This window comes from Xenopus laevis, chromosome 5L (assembly GCF_017654675.1).
Source record: "Xenopus laevis strain J_2021 chromosome 5L, Xenopus_laevis_v10.1, whole genome shotgun sequence".
NCBI classification, from domain to species: Eukaryota; Metazoa; Chordata; class Amphibia; order Anura; family Pipidae; genus Xenopus; species Xenopus laevis.
In genome coordinates, this window is record NC_054379.1 from 16,696,076 (window position 1) to 16,713,250 (window position 17,175).

The 17,175-nt window shown below is 40.0% G+C and overlaps 1 protein-coding gene across 2 annotated transcripts in view; it reads right to left on the reverse strand.

The window, feature by feature from the left end:
• Nucleotides 1-2,459: 2,459 nt before the first annotated feature.
• LOC108716094 (sushi domain-containing protein 4) overlaps nucleotides 2,460-17,175 on the reverse strand; it is an 81,775-nt gene continuing 67,059 nt past the window's right edge. Inside the window, exons 6-9 of one of the 2 annotated variants that reach the window (XM_041562566.1) lie at nucleotides 8,396-8,587; nucleotides 6,533-6,677; nucleotides 5,149-5,504; nucleotides 2,460-3,104 (exon numbers count right to left, since the gene is read on the reverse strand). In XM_041562566.1, the coding sequence (XP_041418500.1) occupies nucleotides 3,076-3,104; nucleotides 5,149-5,504; nucleotides 6,533-6,677; nucleotides 8,396-8,587 (722 nt within the window). In that variant the 3' untranslated portion in view covers nucleotides 2,460-3,075. Of the gene's footprint in view, nucleotides 3,105-5,142; nucleotides 5,505-6,532; nucleotides 6,678-8,395; nucleotides 8,588-17,175 lie in introns of both variants that reach the window. The other variant, XM_041562565.1, reaches the window with a different exon arrangement.

Genomic DNA, 17,175 nt, shown 5'->3' on the forward strand with positions numbered 1-17,175 from the left:
CAGGGGCGATCCGCGGGCTTCTGCCGCCTGAGGCAACAACCCCGATGCCGCTCCCGCTCCGCGCTTAAAAGTTTAGCGTCGGAGCGGGTCAAAGGGAACTGCATCACTAGCGCACTGCACTTTCTGCACTAGCAGAGCCGAATTCCCGGTTTAAAAACCGGAAATTCGGCTCTTAAAGTTACAGGAGGCGGCTTTTTGCCACCCCTTGTAACTGGCCGTTCACTGGAGCCTGAGGCAAGGTGCTCAGGAACGGCCCTAATTGTGCGGCGCTCAATTTCTCCTCCCTGGTTATCTCCTATAGAAGGCAGGGAAGAGAAATGGAGCGACACATGATAGATCGTCGCCCTGTCGCCGTTTCTGAAGAGAAGCCCAATCGGTGAATCTGTAAATGATTTCTTAATAAAGACTTTGCAAATTTAAAGGGATCCTGTCATGGGAAAACATGTTTTTTTTTCAAAACGCATCAGTTAATAGTGCTACTCCAGCAGAATTCTGCACTGAAATCCATTTCTCTGCACATAACTTGGGGCAGCTGGGAAATTGACAATATTTCAAGCCCCATGTCAGATTTCAAAATTGAATATAAAAAAATCTGTTTGCTCTTTTGAGAAATGGATTTCAGTGCAGAATTCTGCTGGAGCAGCACTATTAACTGATTGATTTTTGAAAATTTTTTTTTTTTCCCACGACAGTATCCCTTTAAAGTTAAATACGTCTTGGTGTTTTTATTTTGTTATGTAGAAATGATTTATTTTTTATGTTACTGATCTTTTAAGGTAAGATTGCAATATCCTTCACTAAAACAAATATGGAGATAAGCCACACCCTTAACCACTAAGCCACACCCTCTATTGGCCTTATAACACAATAGGAGGACTATGGGCAGTGAACAGGAAGGCTATGGCCGGACAAAGGCTGCCAAGGCAAGACTGAAACTGCAGTAACACAACTGTAGGAGCAACAAATGTCAAAGATACATTTACCTCTAATAAAGTTTTTAAAATCTCAATTCAAATGGAAAGGGCAGGTGATTCCCTACAACTAAAACAGTTTAAGCGAAGGTGGAATTCTCACAACCCCGCAAAGAATGATACGTGACCTTCCCATCCAGAACTGTTCAAACTAGAAAACCATTCCTGTGTAATTAATGGAGGTGACCAGTTAAAACACAGTTCATGCTAAGATTGCATTGCCATAATGAATGAAAGGTGACCAACCTATCCAGAACAGTCCGTGCTAAAAAAGTTCTTAAAATGAATAACAGCTGAAATAAACGACAAGCATTTGCACAATTAATGACAGGTAGCTCCCACTCCAGCCAAAACAATTCATGCTAAGAAACAATTCCCATAATGAATGACTGGTGACCAAGTCATTCATAAAAGTTTATGCTAAAAATCCGCTCTTATAATGAATAACAGTTGACTCCCACACCCAGCTCATAATAAGAAAGCAATAAATGACAGTTAACCACACCTGCTAGAACAGTTCATGTGAAGAAGTCATCAAGTGACCAATCCAGGCAGAACAGTTCAGGCTAACATAGCATTTCCCTTCACGATAGAAATGCTCAAGCTATGAAAGCATTCCAACATTAAATGGCAGGTTGATCCCCTTCCCTAGCTAGAACAGTTCAGTGTAGGAAAGTATTTAGACAACGATTGACTAATAATGAGACAATAGTGTTTATTTGCAGTGATAGGACAAGTTCAGCAGTGGGATTTATGAATGGCATCCTCAGGAGAAGGCACGTATATGTCATTTTAGGTGCAGTTGAATGCACAAGTTTGGGCACCCCTTGGCAAATAACATATTTAGATTACTGCTTTTTTGTTTGTGTGTTGTAAAGTAGGTGAAATAAACTGTATCTGTGCATTTATTCTTTTGTAACCCGATAATTCCTGCAGTAGTCGTCTGCTCTTTTTCCCTTATACAAGGAACTAAATATGCCAGGTGGTGAGGGGAACCCAAACTGTCTCTTTCTACTGTATCTGTGTTTAATGGTTAAAGGAGAACTAAAGCCTAATTAAAGAAGAAGGATATAAATGTTGTACATTATGTTTTGGGTTTCTGTACTAGCCCAGCCTAACCACTGCCCTTTAGCAGTAAAGATCTGTGTCTCCAAAGATGCCCCAGTAGCTCCCCATCTTCTTTTCTGCTGATTCACTGCACATGCTCTGTGCTGCTGTCACTTACTGAGCTTAGGGATCCACTCACAATATACAGTACACATAGAATAGAAATGTCACAATATAAGGCTGATTAGTAATTAATACAGATAATTACTACATGGCAGCACAGAAACCAGTGCAATTAGCATCAGAATTTAATAATCAGCCCTGTAGCATCAGCTTATATTACAGACCAACCTCATTTTCTGCTGGATAATTAGTGACGAGCCCTAAGCTTAGCTTCTCAACAGCCAATCAGAGCCCACTGAGCATGTGAGTGTCACAGACACTTTCCAAGATGGTGACCCCCTGTGACAAGTTTGAAGTCCTGGATCATTGCTGCTATTGACAAGCTGAAACTTTAGGCTGATGCAATAAGTTCATTATATAAAATATGGCATTTTTAGCCCTATTCATTTTTAGGGTTTAGTTCTCCTTTAAGGTTGTTGTTTATTCAGTGAACTGAATGATATAATTGTATCACACAAGCGACTTGGTATGGCCCTGATTCTCATGAGGGTAAATATTTGGAGAACAGTCTCTTGTAGCAAAATGCATTGTTATTGTCCTTTCTCTTGTCCAAATAAAACATGTCCAAAGACCCTGAGTTTTCTCTCAGTCAATATTCAATTGTATCCTCAGAAATCTGTAGATAGAAAATAGTCAGTGTCCTCCGCAGGTCGTGCTTCTATTTCCAGAGTCTTCCATATGGAAAAACTAGTCCCTTTCTCCTTCGAGATTCTTCTACTGGTTTCACGGCTGAAATACACGTCCCTATAACATGTGTCCAGTTTATATTAATTTAACCAACAAAGTCAGGGACTAGGAAGGTTTCTGATAAATAGGAAGATTGTTCATAGAACTCTGTGTTCTGCGCATTTCCCCCTCTTGTTCCATTGTAGTTTCATGGCTCTTCGTCCATCAGTGGAATTTCTATAAAAGGGAAGAACAAGCTGTTTCTTAATGGAAATAATGGACTGAAAAATCAACTCGATACACGTTCTCTATTGTGACTGAGCACATTAAGAGCAACAGGGGGGCTGTGATTTTATTCTATTATGAAACAAGTAGTGTTTTTTTAAAAAGAACAACGAATCGCCTGTAATCAGAATATTTGTAACTCCTTGTGGCCCAGTACAAACCACTGCATTATAGCTTCAAGCTGAGTTATACAGGGAACTCATGTATTATAAGGGATAATGTACCCCCTACTGTAAATGATAAGGATATTAGAAGTCACTGAGGAGTTGTTCTGTGATCATATAAAGACACAAGGCTGCAGGCTGAGTTATACAGGGAACTCTGAGTATCACTCATGTATTATAAGGGATAATGTACCCCCTACTGTAAATGATAAGGATATTAGAAGTCACTGAGGGGTTCTGTGACCATATAAAGGCACAAAGCTGCAGGCTGAGTTATACAGGGAACTCTGAGTATCACTCATGTATTATAAGGGATAATGTACCCCCTACTGTAAATGATAAGGATATTAGAAGTCACTGAGGGATTCTGTTACCATATAAAGGCACAAGGCTGCAGGCTGAGTTATACGGGTAAGAGACTCTAAGGTGACTTTAAATATCCTGCTACTTTACAACAGGGGGTACATTTTTTATATGCACAGGTTTCAGTGAATCACATGACACAAATTACCAATTATAACTGATGACATAACTAAGCACCATTTAACTTTGTTCTTTATGCATACAGACACAGTATTACTGAATGCAATAGAAACCAGTGGCCATCCTCTTATTCACAAGAGCAATACATTTTGGTTAAAAAAAACATGGGGTCCCCACAGGCAAAGGCTCTGCATATCTCAGGGCCCCATGTCATGTTATTTCACGTCATCAAAATCGATTTCTTTGGACAGGGAATGCAATAAATATTTTCAGGACCCGTCCTCTCATCATCACAGTTCAGCATTCAATAGGGTGCAGCCAAACGCAGCAAAACATGTACCTAGGGGTTTGCAAAGGTGTTGAGCGGAGCAGGTGTGGGGGGTGTGAGCATGTCAGGAGCAGGTTGGGTGCAGGGCGGAGAGGGTTGGGTGCAAGTGGAGCAGGTGTGAGGGGGTCAGGAGCGGGTTGGGTGCAGGGGGCAAAGGGTTGGGTTGGTTTGAGGGGGTGAGCGGGTCAGGAATGGGTTGGGTGCAGGGGGGAGAGGATCGGGTGCGAAGGGGTGAGCGCATCCGGAGCAGGTTGGGTGCAGGGGGGAGAGGGTCGGTGCGAGCGGGTCAGGAGTGGGTTGAGTGCAGGGGGGAAAGGGTCGGGTGCAAGCGGGTCAGGTGGGCGCACAGTTTATAAGTCTGGCCCTGCAGTTACCCAAAAATCAAATGCATCCAAACTGGTCAATCAAATTGCGTTTTGCAGAACTACTCAGCAGCACATTGTTGAAAAGGAGAAACTACACATAGTGGTTTTTGCTGGTGCTGAACTTGGCTTAGGAAACCTATTTGCCTGAAACACCTGATTGTTTACCTTACACTGCTGGGTTTAGGCCCTTATACCTACGAATAACAACTCATTGCAGCATTCCATGTAGCGGAGCTTTCAACAGTGCAAGTGTTTTGCAAGGCAAAAACTGATTCTATTAGTTTATTTGTTTTTCAAAATACTCTCAAATACAGGTATGGGACCCATTATCCGGAAACCAGTTATCCGGCAGGCTCCGAATTACGGAAAGGCCGTCTCCCATAGACTCCATTTTATCCACATAATCCAAATTTTTTAAAAATTCCTTTTTATATGTAATAATAAAACAGCAGCTTGTACTTGATACCAACTAAGATATAATTAATCCTTATTGGAAGTAAAAAAGGTATGAAATTACGGAAAGATCCGTTATCCAGAAAGCACCAGGTCCCGAGCATTCTGGATTGCAGATCCCATACCTGTAATAGTAAATGGCAGAATTCATGTATCAGTCCCCATTCAAAAAAGAAACAATCCTATACAATACAAACCATTACCATCTGCAATGTCGATACTGGGGCTGGTGGACGGCGCCTCCCCATTGGTCGTGTTCTCTGCAGACGGGGCTCTGACGCGACTCAGGGAAGTTGAACGTAAGGTTTGGGCGAGTTCTGATGAATCCAACAAACTATCAAAGGTCTCTGATTCCTCACACAAACTGTCAGTGTTCCCCGGATATGCCGGAGGGTGGGATTCATGTGTCGGTGTGGGACTCCTCTGTTCTGCAGGTGGCGTGTAGCCTGGAGGAGTGACATTGGCAGCGCTGCTCACAGCCTCGTCGTATGAAGGAAGCATAACCAGCACCCCGTCCACTACTACAAAGTCCGGCTCCCCTGTACTGTCCTGTGGACTCCTGTAATTAGACACAAGATCCATGTAAATAATATTAATGATGTAGAATGCTATTTTCTGGAGGGTCTGAAAGCTTTGTAAATGTTTAATATTCTCTTTGATTTCCATGATAAGTAAAATGGAATACCCCACTGTCTGCTGGCATAGCTTTAAAATCTCTCTGTACAGACTATGAGCAAACTTAGGGGCTGTTCCTGCTGAATTGTGCTTAGTACAGGGGAATATCTATGCTGCCATAGTTTTATGGGATCTCTTTTTATAGGGTTTGTGTATGCTAATAAAATGCCTGTATTGTCCCATATTCCATTGCCCGGACCATATTTCTGTTACTGACAGACAGAGTGGGACTGGGGTACCTGGGCTCACTGAATACCTGACTCAAAGGCTCACCATCCAGTCATCACCGCTCCCCACTCCTGCTCCTTACTCGCTGCACTAATTACTAACTTAGCTGTCAATTATGCTGTGCCTCCAGGGGAAAAAAATGAAATATGTCCTTGCGTTCCACTAAAGGGGTGGTTCACCCTTAAGTATGTTATAGAACTGCCAATTCTAAGAACTTTTCAATTGGCCTTTATTATTTCTTTTTTGTACTGTTTTTATTATTTGCCTTCTTCGGACTCTTTCCAGTTTTCAAATAGAGGGGTCTGACCCCATCTAAAAGAAAAATGCTCTGTAAGGCTAAAAATGTATTGTTATTGCTACTTTTTATTACTCATCTTTCTATTCAGGCCTCTCCTATTCATATTCCAGTCTCTTATTCAAATCAATGCACGGTTGCTAGGGTAATTTGGACCCTAGCAACCAGATGGCTGAAATTTCAAACTAGTGAGCTGCCGACTAAAAATCTAAATAACCGGAAAACCATAAATAGTAAAAAATTAAAACCAATTGCAAATGGTCTCAGAATATCACTTTATTGTATGCTTTCCCTGTCCTAATGCCCCTGGCCTTTTGATACTTTGTGCAATGATTCTTCTTCTATTCTGTATGGCTTTGCTTAAAATATATTATTAGAATCTCACAAACCTTGGAAGGAAATGTGTCTTGAATTTAGTCTGAAAGCTCCTGGTAATAATGACGAGCAGCAGCACCAGCAGAACAGTACTAGCTGTGAAGGCCACTATCTTCCACGTTGTGAGCAGAGTATCTTCTGTGTTCGGCCATGATGACTCTGTTTTGAAATAAGAAACATATCAGGGGCATGTCATGGCAATGGACAGGGAGTAGCCAGAGCTTTCACTGTTTGTGTTTAGGGTGAAAATCGAAATCCCATGATGCAGTGATTGTAAGCGCTTCTATCTCAAGGTGGAAGCTAGAAAAGCCCAGTAGCTCTGGTGCCATTATTACTCTGAGACTGCTGTGCTCCCAGGTTGTATTCTCCTAGAGTTTGTGTGAAGAAAGAACTGCAAACCCTATGAATGCCCATCACATACTTACTTACAGTATGATAATATAGTTACAGGTATGGGACCTGTTATCCAGAATGCTTGGGACCTGTGGGTTTTTCAGATAGCCGATCTTTCTGTAATTTAGATCTTCATACCTTAAGTCTACTAAAAAAATCATATAAACATTGGATAAACTCAGTAGACTGGACTTACTTCCAATAAGGATTAATTATATCTTAGTTTGGATCAAGTACAAGTTAAAGTTTTATTATTACAGAGAAAAAGGAAATCATTTAAACATTTTTGGATAATTTGGATAAAATGGAGTCTATGGGAAACAGCCTTTCTGGATAACGCATTCCCATTAGATGGTGAGGGGTATGTGGCTTCAGAGACAATTAAAGAAAGACATGAAAGGGGGGGGGGCATTTTTGAAACCCAGGCAAGATGCTTTCCCAATACAGAGCCTTAAAGGAGAACTAAACGCTAAAAATGGCATGTTTTATATACTGCACTTATTGCACCAGCCTAAAGTTTCAGCTTGTCAATAGCAGCAATGATCCAGGACTTCAAACTTGTCACAGGGGGTCACCATCTTGGAAAGTGTCTGTGACACTCACATGCTCAGTGGGCTCTGATTGGCTGTTGAGAAGCTAAGCTTAGGGCTCGTCACTAATTATCCAGCAGAAAATGTGGTTGGTCTGTAATATAAGCTGATGCTACAGGTTTGCTGATTATTAAATTCTGATGCTAATTGCACTGGTGTCTGTGCTGCCATGTAGTAATTATCTGTATTAATTACTAATCAGCCTTATATTGTGACATTTCTATTCTATGTGTACTGTATATTGTGAGTGGTCCCTAAGCTCAGTAAGTGACAGCAGCACAGAGCATGTGCAGTGAATCAGCAGAAAAGAAGATGGGGAGCTACTGGGGCATCTTTGGAGACACAGATCTTTACTGCTAAAGGGCTGTGGTTGCCTTGGGCTGGTAAAGAAGCTCAGAACATAATGTACAACATTTCTAGCCTATTTCTTTAGTTTAACTTTCCTTGTCCTTTAAGGTGGCCATAGACGTAACAATTACAATATTTCCAGGAAAAATCGTTTGTCTGAATTGTCGGATATAAAGGTAGACACGATAGAATTCTACCTGTATGTGATGATCCAGCACTAACAATCGCCCAATAAAAAATTTCCTGGCCGACGAGCCAACAGATATCTAAGTCTTGCACTAAATATCGTACAAAAAGTAGTTTCGTATGATATTATCAGTGTGTCTATGGCCAGTGCTTTTATCTTGGCACTGCCCTACTGTACTTATACTTAAAGCTTTAGCTTGGCATTGGCCTTACATAATACAAGTGTGCTGGTCTGGCTAGCCGGCTCTAGGTAAGTCAAAGTAATATGATTATATTAACATCTCACTCCTACCACCAGATGGGAATAAGTCATGGTAACAACTGGCATCATAGAGGTAAAATTCCACCATAAGCACCAACCTGTTTTGATACAGACGACTGGGTAAGAAGGGAACCATTCCCCAGACTGGCATGTGAAGTACTTATAATCGTTGGCCAGGGTGTATCCCGGATCACAATAAAATTCGATGACCGTTCCATGGTTGTATCGCTCACAAGGCTGGGGGTGACAGGTGTAGTCTCCGTGGGTCACCATCGGAGGAAGCGGACAGACTAATAGGATTTAATAACAAAGATACCATTTAAAGCATTTTTCTTAAAGGGGACCCGTCACCCAAAAAAATTATTCCACATCCTATTTTATCATGTTAATCAAGCAAAAATAACTTTTATTACTCTGTGTGAATTATTTGAATTTTGTTTCCTCAGTCTGGGAATTCATAATTATAACAAGCAGGCAGGAGCCATTTTGTGGACACTGTTATTAAGACAAGCCTTGTATCATCTCAGAATCTTGTTTGTGCACCAGAATGGGGGACCTGATGTCCATCCCCATGTGGGGAGAGCAGTGACATCTAGGAAGTGCTGAATGGAAAGTGAAAGTAATTGCTTGCTCCGCCTCTAGAGGAGGGGCAGACAATATTTGATTGACAGCTGAGATTTTTAAATGAGTTTACAACAGCTATAAACGCTTTAATAAAAAAATAATTTGGATTTCATGTTTAATTTAAAAAAGACTTTTATTATACAGCTGTTTATTTCTGGGTGACAGGTCCACTTTAAATGTGGAATTCTTTAGTAACAAGGGTGCAATTTCATAATCCATGGCAACTAATTAGCAGTTTGCATTTACCGATACCTGGTGCAAATTACCCCAATATTCTCTGCTGGATCATTTAGGATTTCATTAGATGCAGAGTTCTGTTAAATATTGATCATTCCAATCTGAATGATCTCCACTTTCCACATCCCAATATTCCAATATATACTTGAAATCCCTAAGTGGATTCTTTTGGGAGCAGCCATACAGCTACAGCATTAGACTACAATTACAGATATGGAACCTTTTATCCAGAATGCTCAGGACCTGGGATTTACTGCATAACAGATCTTTCCATGATTTGGATCTGCATACCTTAAGGGGGTTATTTATTAAAGGTCAAGTTTTGTTTTTCCCAAAAAGTTAGATTTTTTTTGTAAGGTAGTTTCACTAAAAACTCAAATTTTTGGGGATTAAAAAAACTCGAATATTTTTAAAGCCTGAATCAGAAAAGACTAAAACTTGTCGATGTCCTGTAGAAGTCAATGGTCCTTTGAACTATTTGAAGATGTTTTTCGCCTTAATGATTTTCTGTTTTTTTACGGTGGTTTTCGTGTTTTAGCTGATAACTCGATCAATTCGAGGTATTTCAAGGTTTTTTGCCGATAACTCAATCAGTTTTAGGTATTTGAGTTTTTCCCCCCGATTGCATTCAGTCGAATTTTTTACATATGGGTTTTTTCATAATTAAGCATACATTCGAGTTGTGAGTTTATTCAAGGTAGAAAAAACCTCATCAATTCAACCTTTGATAAGTAACCCCCTATGTCTACTAGAAAATCAACCCTTTTCTGCAGAGGACAAATAGGTAGAGCCCAATTGCATAGGATCCTCTGAAGGACTAGGGGCTAAGACTTCAGGTTTAGGTGCTAATTCTAAGGGAATATCATGAGGGGTATAAAAGAGTGTTCTCTCCCGGTGCCTCTCCCTATGCCGCCTATCCATTTAAATAGCAAGGTGCATTAGGGAATCAAGGGAATTAGGGAATCTATCTATCTATAGGCTAACCAGAGTCTTTCTGAGGAAGTGTTGTATCACGAAACGCGTCAGACCTCAGATACTAAGTCTGTCTGATTGATATTATGTTTAAATAAAGGATTTAACTTTTTTAATAATCTGGAGAAGAGCAATCATTATTTGATGCCCAGGAGTGCGCTGCCGCTAAATCTTCTACTTTGCTGTTGGCGTTCCCCCTAGTGACGGACTCGGGGCTGGCTGCACCCGGGTCACTACTATTGCAGGGTAAGAATTTCAGCTTTTTTTTACCGCTGTTTGTATGAAAGAAGACTTTGAAAACCCAGCGTTCCTAAATAAGAGTAGGGTCCGGGGCATTTGGCACCCGGACCAACCAATATTTACGGTGAGCAAGGTTTAGTCTGTGATTAATTAAACAGCTGTAATTGGAACCCGCAAAACCGTTTTCTTTTAAAAGAGAGTTAAGCCAGTTTACGGAGCCGGATCTGTTCTCTATCAGTCTAAATACATGTGCATTGCCCTCGTGTTGGCATGTTTTTCCGAATAACGGACCTTTCAGTAATTTGGATCTCCAAATGACTAGAAAATCGTGTAAAACATTAAATAAACCCAATAGGCTGGTTTTACTTCCAATAAGGATGAATTATATCTTAGTTTGGATCAAGTACATGGTACAGGTATGGGAACTGTTATCAGAATGTGCAGGGTTTTTCCCGGCTAATGGATCTTTCGGTAGTTTGGATCATCATACCTTAAGTCTACTAGAAAATAATTTAACATTAAATAAACCCAATAGGCTGATTTTGCTTCCAATAAGGATTAATTATATCCTAGTTGGGATTAAGTACTGTTATTATTAAAGAGAAAAAGGAAATCTATTTTAAAAATTTGGATTATTTGGATAAAATATGGGAGACGGCCTTTCCATAATTCTGAGCTTTCTGGATAACGGATCCCATACCTGTATTAGCTTGTCACCCCTGGCATGAGCCATTTTGGTTTCCACTTGAAGCAGAAAGAAGAAAAAATTTCTATTCTATTTCTATAAATTTCTCTATTTTCAAAACTGATTTTCAATTATCCCCAACGACTATTTCTGATTACCAAACTGTTCCCATTTCGTCATGATACTGAGTGATGAAGAACATGTACTTTTTTTTTGTGCTTTTTCTTTCTATTATGGAGGAATCTCCTGAGAAGTCACTGAAATAAGAAGAGTGGGAACAAAAAGTGAAAGGACTGTTAAAATATTTATACTTTCTGCTCCATGTTTTCTCTTTAAACTCATCTGCATCTTTGTATATGAAATCATGTATCTTTAAATATTAAAGAGGCCCATGCCATTAGCTTGTTTTGTTTCCTGGGAGGAACAGCTTGTTTACTAGACGTGAGCAGAAGCTCAGATGCCTAAGCTGCGGCTGCTAATGATGTGCCCGCGTGGGCTTCCTCTCTTCAACATAAAACAGCTTCAACTCATAATGGGATCATTTTACACGACATGTGTAATCCAGCCCAACACCCCAATCCAACTCATGATGCCTCCAAACCAAGGTGCTTCTCATTTCCTCAAGCTGTTGACAGAATACAAGAAACGTTTGTAACAAGCCCTTTTCTCTGCCTGTTTCATGCTTGTGCTAATGATCTCATGGACACGGTAGAAAAATATTTGTCATAAAAAAGGATTACAGCTTAGAAATAATAAAAATATTGGAGATTTGGTTCCCCGTCAGTGGAGCCGTAATGTTCTGAATACAAATAATTGAATATTTTGTCTCTAAATGAAGTAAAGGCAGAGCTGTTACGGAATAACTATAGGGAACATTATTATGGGATATTCATTAAAAGAGAATGCTAGAAATACTTTATTTTATATCCTGAAAGGAGAACTAAACCCTAAAAATGAATGTGGCTAAAAATGGCATATTTTATATAGTGAACTTATTGCACGAGGCTCAAGTTTGAGCTTGTCAATAGCAGCAATGATCCAGGACTTCAAACTTGTCACAGGGGGTCACCATCTTGGAAAGTGTCTGTGACACTCACATGCTCAGTGGGCTCTGATTGGCTGTTGAGAAGCTAAACTTAGGGCTCGTCACTAATTATCCAGCAGAAAATGAGCTTCCCCTGTAATATAAGATGATGCTACAGGGCTGATTATTAAATTCTGATGCTAATTGCACTAGTTTCTGTGCCGCCATGTAGTAATTATCTGTATTAATTACTAATCAGCCTTATATTGTGACATTTCTATTCTATGTGTACTGTATATTGTGAGTGGGTCCCTAAGCTCAGTAAGTGACAGCAGCACAGAGCATGTGCAGTGAATCAGCAGAAAAGAAGATGGGGAGCTACTGGGGCATCTTTTGAGACACAGATCTTTACTGCTAAAGGGCTGTGGTTGCCTTGGGCTGGTACAGAAGCACAAAACATAATGTACAACATTTCTAGCTACAATTGTATTTTCCAACACAAACCTATGTTATTGGGCTCCCATAGAACATAGGTGTATATTTCTCTCTGCAGTATTTGTATATCAGCCAAACGATGTCCAATAGAAAACACACATTTGTCTCTGGGCTTTGTGTCTATGACTGTGAGCTGGTATATGAATGGTTATATCGGCTGTGTCTGTGAATAAAGATGAAGGAATGAAAGTCGACAGCAGTGACTGAATTGATCAGCACATTTTTTTGTGGATTTGCATTCATTTGCACTTTGACTGGCCCTGAATTGATCCAATTTATATTCAAATGCACATGAATTGCATTTCCGCTGATTCATTCATATGACGAATAGTATTGATGTCTCTGTATTGGGCCTGTGCAGGCAGATATAGACTATAGTGCAGATTGAGGTTGATACATCATTATAGACGGTTTTCTACAGCTCCCCTGTTGGTTGATGACATATTCCACTGCTGCTGGGCAATTGCTTTGTGTTTCTCCTGACTTGGTTGAGTAAAAATCAATAAACAAAATTGTTTAAAAAAAATGAGTGGTCTGGGCCCCAGAGGCCTCACAGAGTAGTAGTAGGTAAGATGCATTAGGAAGATTGGAGAAAACAGCCAGGTAAGGATGGCAAGTGATAAGTAGACGCTGTACCTATTCTAAAAAAAGAAAGTTTAAGGATTCCAGAAGTTCGGTCCTGTAAACCGTTTCTATTCCGTTCTCCAACCGGTATAAATCTGTAAAACTGTGAAACAGGGCTTCACAAGGGAGCTCATGAGAAGACAGCAAGAAAAAGTAAAAGAAAAATCCAAAATATAGTGTAGTATATTTTATATATATTCCCAACCTATCCGTGCGAACGCGCTATAATATTCAGTCTCACCTGAAACCCACTCCATTCAGCAGACCATGGTTATACGTTTTCTAAATTTTTAGTGATCCACCACCATGGGAAGATGTTACTTACAAATGTTTTAAATAGTTATATGCCTGTCTGATAGTTCTCTCAATGCTTGTATCCAGATCCCAGTCGGGATTTACTAGGGAAAATGTGGTTCATATTGTGTAAAAAAGTTTAGAATTACACTCACATAAAACCAAGCCGATTGGCGCTTATCAGTCCTTTCCAGGTTCAATTGCGTATACCCGGTATGATGTGTTTTCCTTTCTGGGCGCACCCTGGCTGACATCATTAAACCTGATGCGTTTTTTCTCTCCGGACTTTCTCAAAGGCTAAGTAATACCCATCTTCCCTTGGTGGGGGATCACTAAAAATTAAGGAAACGTGTAACCATGGTCTGCTGAATGAAGGAGTGGGTTTCACGTGAGACTGAATATTATAGAGCGTTCACACAGAGAGGTGGTGAATATATATATATAGTGAATAAAGTACCCCCTCTTGTAAAATATAAGGATATTATAAGTTACCGAGGAGTTTCATGACCATATAAAAACACGAGGCCAAAGGGTGAATGTTTTTATACAGGTCATGGAACTCCAAGGTAACGTCTAATTTTGCAACAGGGGGTACTTTATTTATTATAATACACAAGTTTCAGTGAGCGCTATCACAGCTTAGAGAAACAAGCAGTATGAAAAAAGAAAAGAAAAAATATAATGTAGTATATTCACACTCTTTTTGGTTTAGTTAGCCCACTTTCCAAAATCTCCACAGGGTTTTCTTGCATTCCACACTTTAGTGTCACACTTAAAATGTTACAGCACGGTCACCTCGTGTAGTTTAGAAATACTTACAAATGTCTAGTTTAAATGTAAGCCTTCAAGGGCATCTTTAGTCCTAACCGGCACTTCCGCTCTCTCGCGTTACTTAAAAAGGGAGCAATACATAGCATAAAATTATTTTAATAAGAAATATGTATTTTAAAATTACACTCACAATTGTGAAAGATTAAACGAGCATTAATCTTTAAGTCACCCGCACTTTTCAGCGAATCCGCTCTGACCAGCGCTGCCTTTCCCGCCGCGTGTGTTCCTTCTGCGGTGCTTAAAGATGACGTGCTCATTTGTCTCTCCACCTCACGCGTTTTGTCAGCGATAAGGAATAGTATGGTTGGTCAGTGCTCTCTGCATATGCCGCGAGAGGTCAAGTGAAGCTTCCATAACAAAAGTTGTGACTTTTCACTGAAAAAGTGCAAAATCTACAAAGTGCGGGCGACTTAAAGATGACATCAGTACTCACCGTTTATAGGGATATAAGTTACAAGATATTCATGGCTTTTGTGTATTATATAGTATATATAATACATAGTATATGTATATATAGATAATGTACCCCCTTCTGTAATTTATAAAGATATTATAAGTCACCGAGGAGTTTTGTGACCATATAACTCCGAGGTGACTACTGATATCTTTATAAATTTATAAATTTCTAGTAGGGGGTACATTATGCATTATAATCTACATTTTGTGGGGGGGTCAGAGTCGAAATTCTGGTCGCCGGTGTCAAATTCTGGTCACCATTTCAGACGCAATGTTTCAGACAAGAAGCGTCAAATTCAGGCGCGCAGCGTCAAATTCGAACGCACTGCGTCAAATTCGATGATGATGCATCTTACAGAAAAAAAGGTATGAGCAGGGCGTGGGGCTGGTGGAGGGAGGTTGTGGCTGGTGCCCATTGGAATGGGGTTGCACCTTGGGCAGGGATTGGGAGGCCCTGACATGGCAACCAGGTTGGCCACAGAGCCCTAGTCCGACGCTGTTCTAATACTTACATTAACTTTACATCCTAAGATCACAATAGCCTTGGATATTATGCTTGTTAAGTAGTCATCCACCCACCAAAAGATTGCCATCTTGACTCCATCCAGCAGGACATTTCACAACCTCACTGCTCTCACTGTTAAAAACCACTTACACTCTCATGTAGTGGAATCTGACCATCTTCAGCCAGGCTGAACCAAGGATATAGAGAATAAAGGTAACAATAACCTGTATTTAACAATGTCCTCCTTGCTTTTGGATATGAGGCGCGGACTGGCAATCTGTGGGTTCTGGCAAATGCCAGAGGGGCTGCTATAAGGTTCCATAGAAAGTCACTATTTAGTGGACTGTGGGAGCTGTTTGGGCCTCTGTGTACCGGAAATGCCAGGGCCTATTTTAATTCTCAGTCCGGACCTGTGAGTGGCCAATTGGCCATAATAAATTGTACAAAAAATGCCTCTAAAGTTGATTGATGACTAAGTTGGCTGGAGAAGAGGAGTGTTGTTAGTTGCAGGGGAGCATCAGCTCTTTCCATGTCATGAGACAGTAGTTCACATACTACACGTGGGAGGGTCAGATTATATCAAACTGATCTTGTCTATGGAGCAAGCAGAGGGCTGTAAAAATATATTGGAGGGCCTCCAGTTAGGGTGGATTTTTTGTGTACCACAATGGGGGCTACAGTTCTGAGCATTCTAGCAGTTAATACATGTTTTATTTGTTACAGTGTGAATTTCTTAGTGTATTTGATTTCTGTCCATGGATCATTCTTTCTCCTACATAGTAGTGTATATTATTAGATCAGTGTTGGAGCAAAAATAAAACCCCAGTGGAGGTTAAAAATGAAAAGAGTTGGGAAATGAACTCAACAAACAAGCAGCATGAATTAGAATGGAGTCTTTCTGGTGCATTAAACGATATTGTATGTATATAATAATCTCCGACTCATTTGTATTCATATCGCCCCTGGTAACCACAATAGGACTACATTAGCCGCCGTACTTAGTTCAACTGACAATATAAATATATATATTTTAACAAAAAAAATTTATACAGAATGAAATATTTGTAAATATTTATGGCAGATTATAATAACATCCCAAGTAATGAGCTGTGAGAAGGGAAGACACAGTAAGGTTGAAGGCAAATATAGCAGCAAGGCTGAAAGCTCAAGTAGCTGGGAGCAGCAATTGTTGTCACCCTTCAGATGCAATTACATGTCACCGATCTCAGGGCTCCCTATTTATATGGAAATTAGACCAACTACCAGGCTTTATGTACAATAAAAAACGTGTGCATTACAGTAAGTGTTTTGTAGAGGGAAGGGTGCGCCTGAGTTAAGCTGAAAGAATTCTCTCTGCAAAGCACAAATCCCGTCAATAAAATATTAGAGAATTTGTTTGCGATTGATCCGTGTGGCTTTTCTGTTCATGCGGCGCAGGATTTTTTTTTAGAGTAAATGTCAGAATAACTGCATTATTGGATCACAAGAAAATCCCTCCCAAGTTCTGGTTGTTCCTGGGGGGAGATTAATTGGGAAGAACACAGGGAAAAGAAAACAAAATGTTGGTTTTGGTTTTCTTTTTGAACATTTAAAAGGGACAAAGAATTAAAGCGTTTACATTTACAGTAAAGGAGCAGGAAAGTCATTTTCCACTTGAAGGAGCCATATGTTAGGCACCCCCAGGTGATTGTATTTACTTAAGATACAATTAAAGATCAGCAGGACAGGCTATGGAAAAAACAAATAGAACTTATTTCAATATTGTTAATATTCAGTTACAACACTTATCTGTGTGTGTCTTGAACCATAGAAAATCTATGCGTGTGTGTTTTAAAGTGCTATAGTGATTTCTGCAAATTATAATTAAGTCAAACAAGGTGCTTTTAGTGCT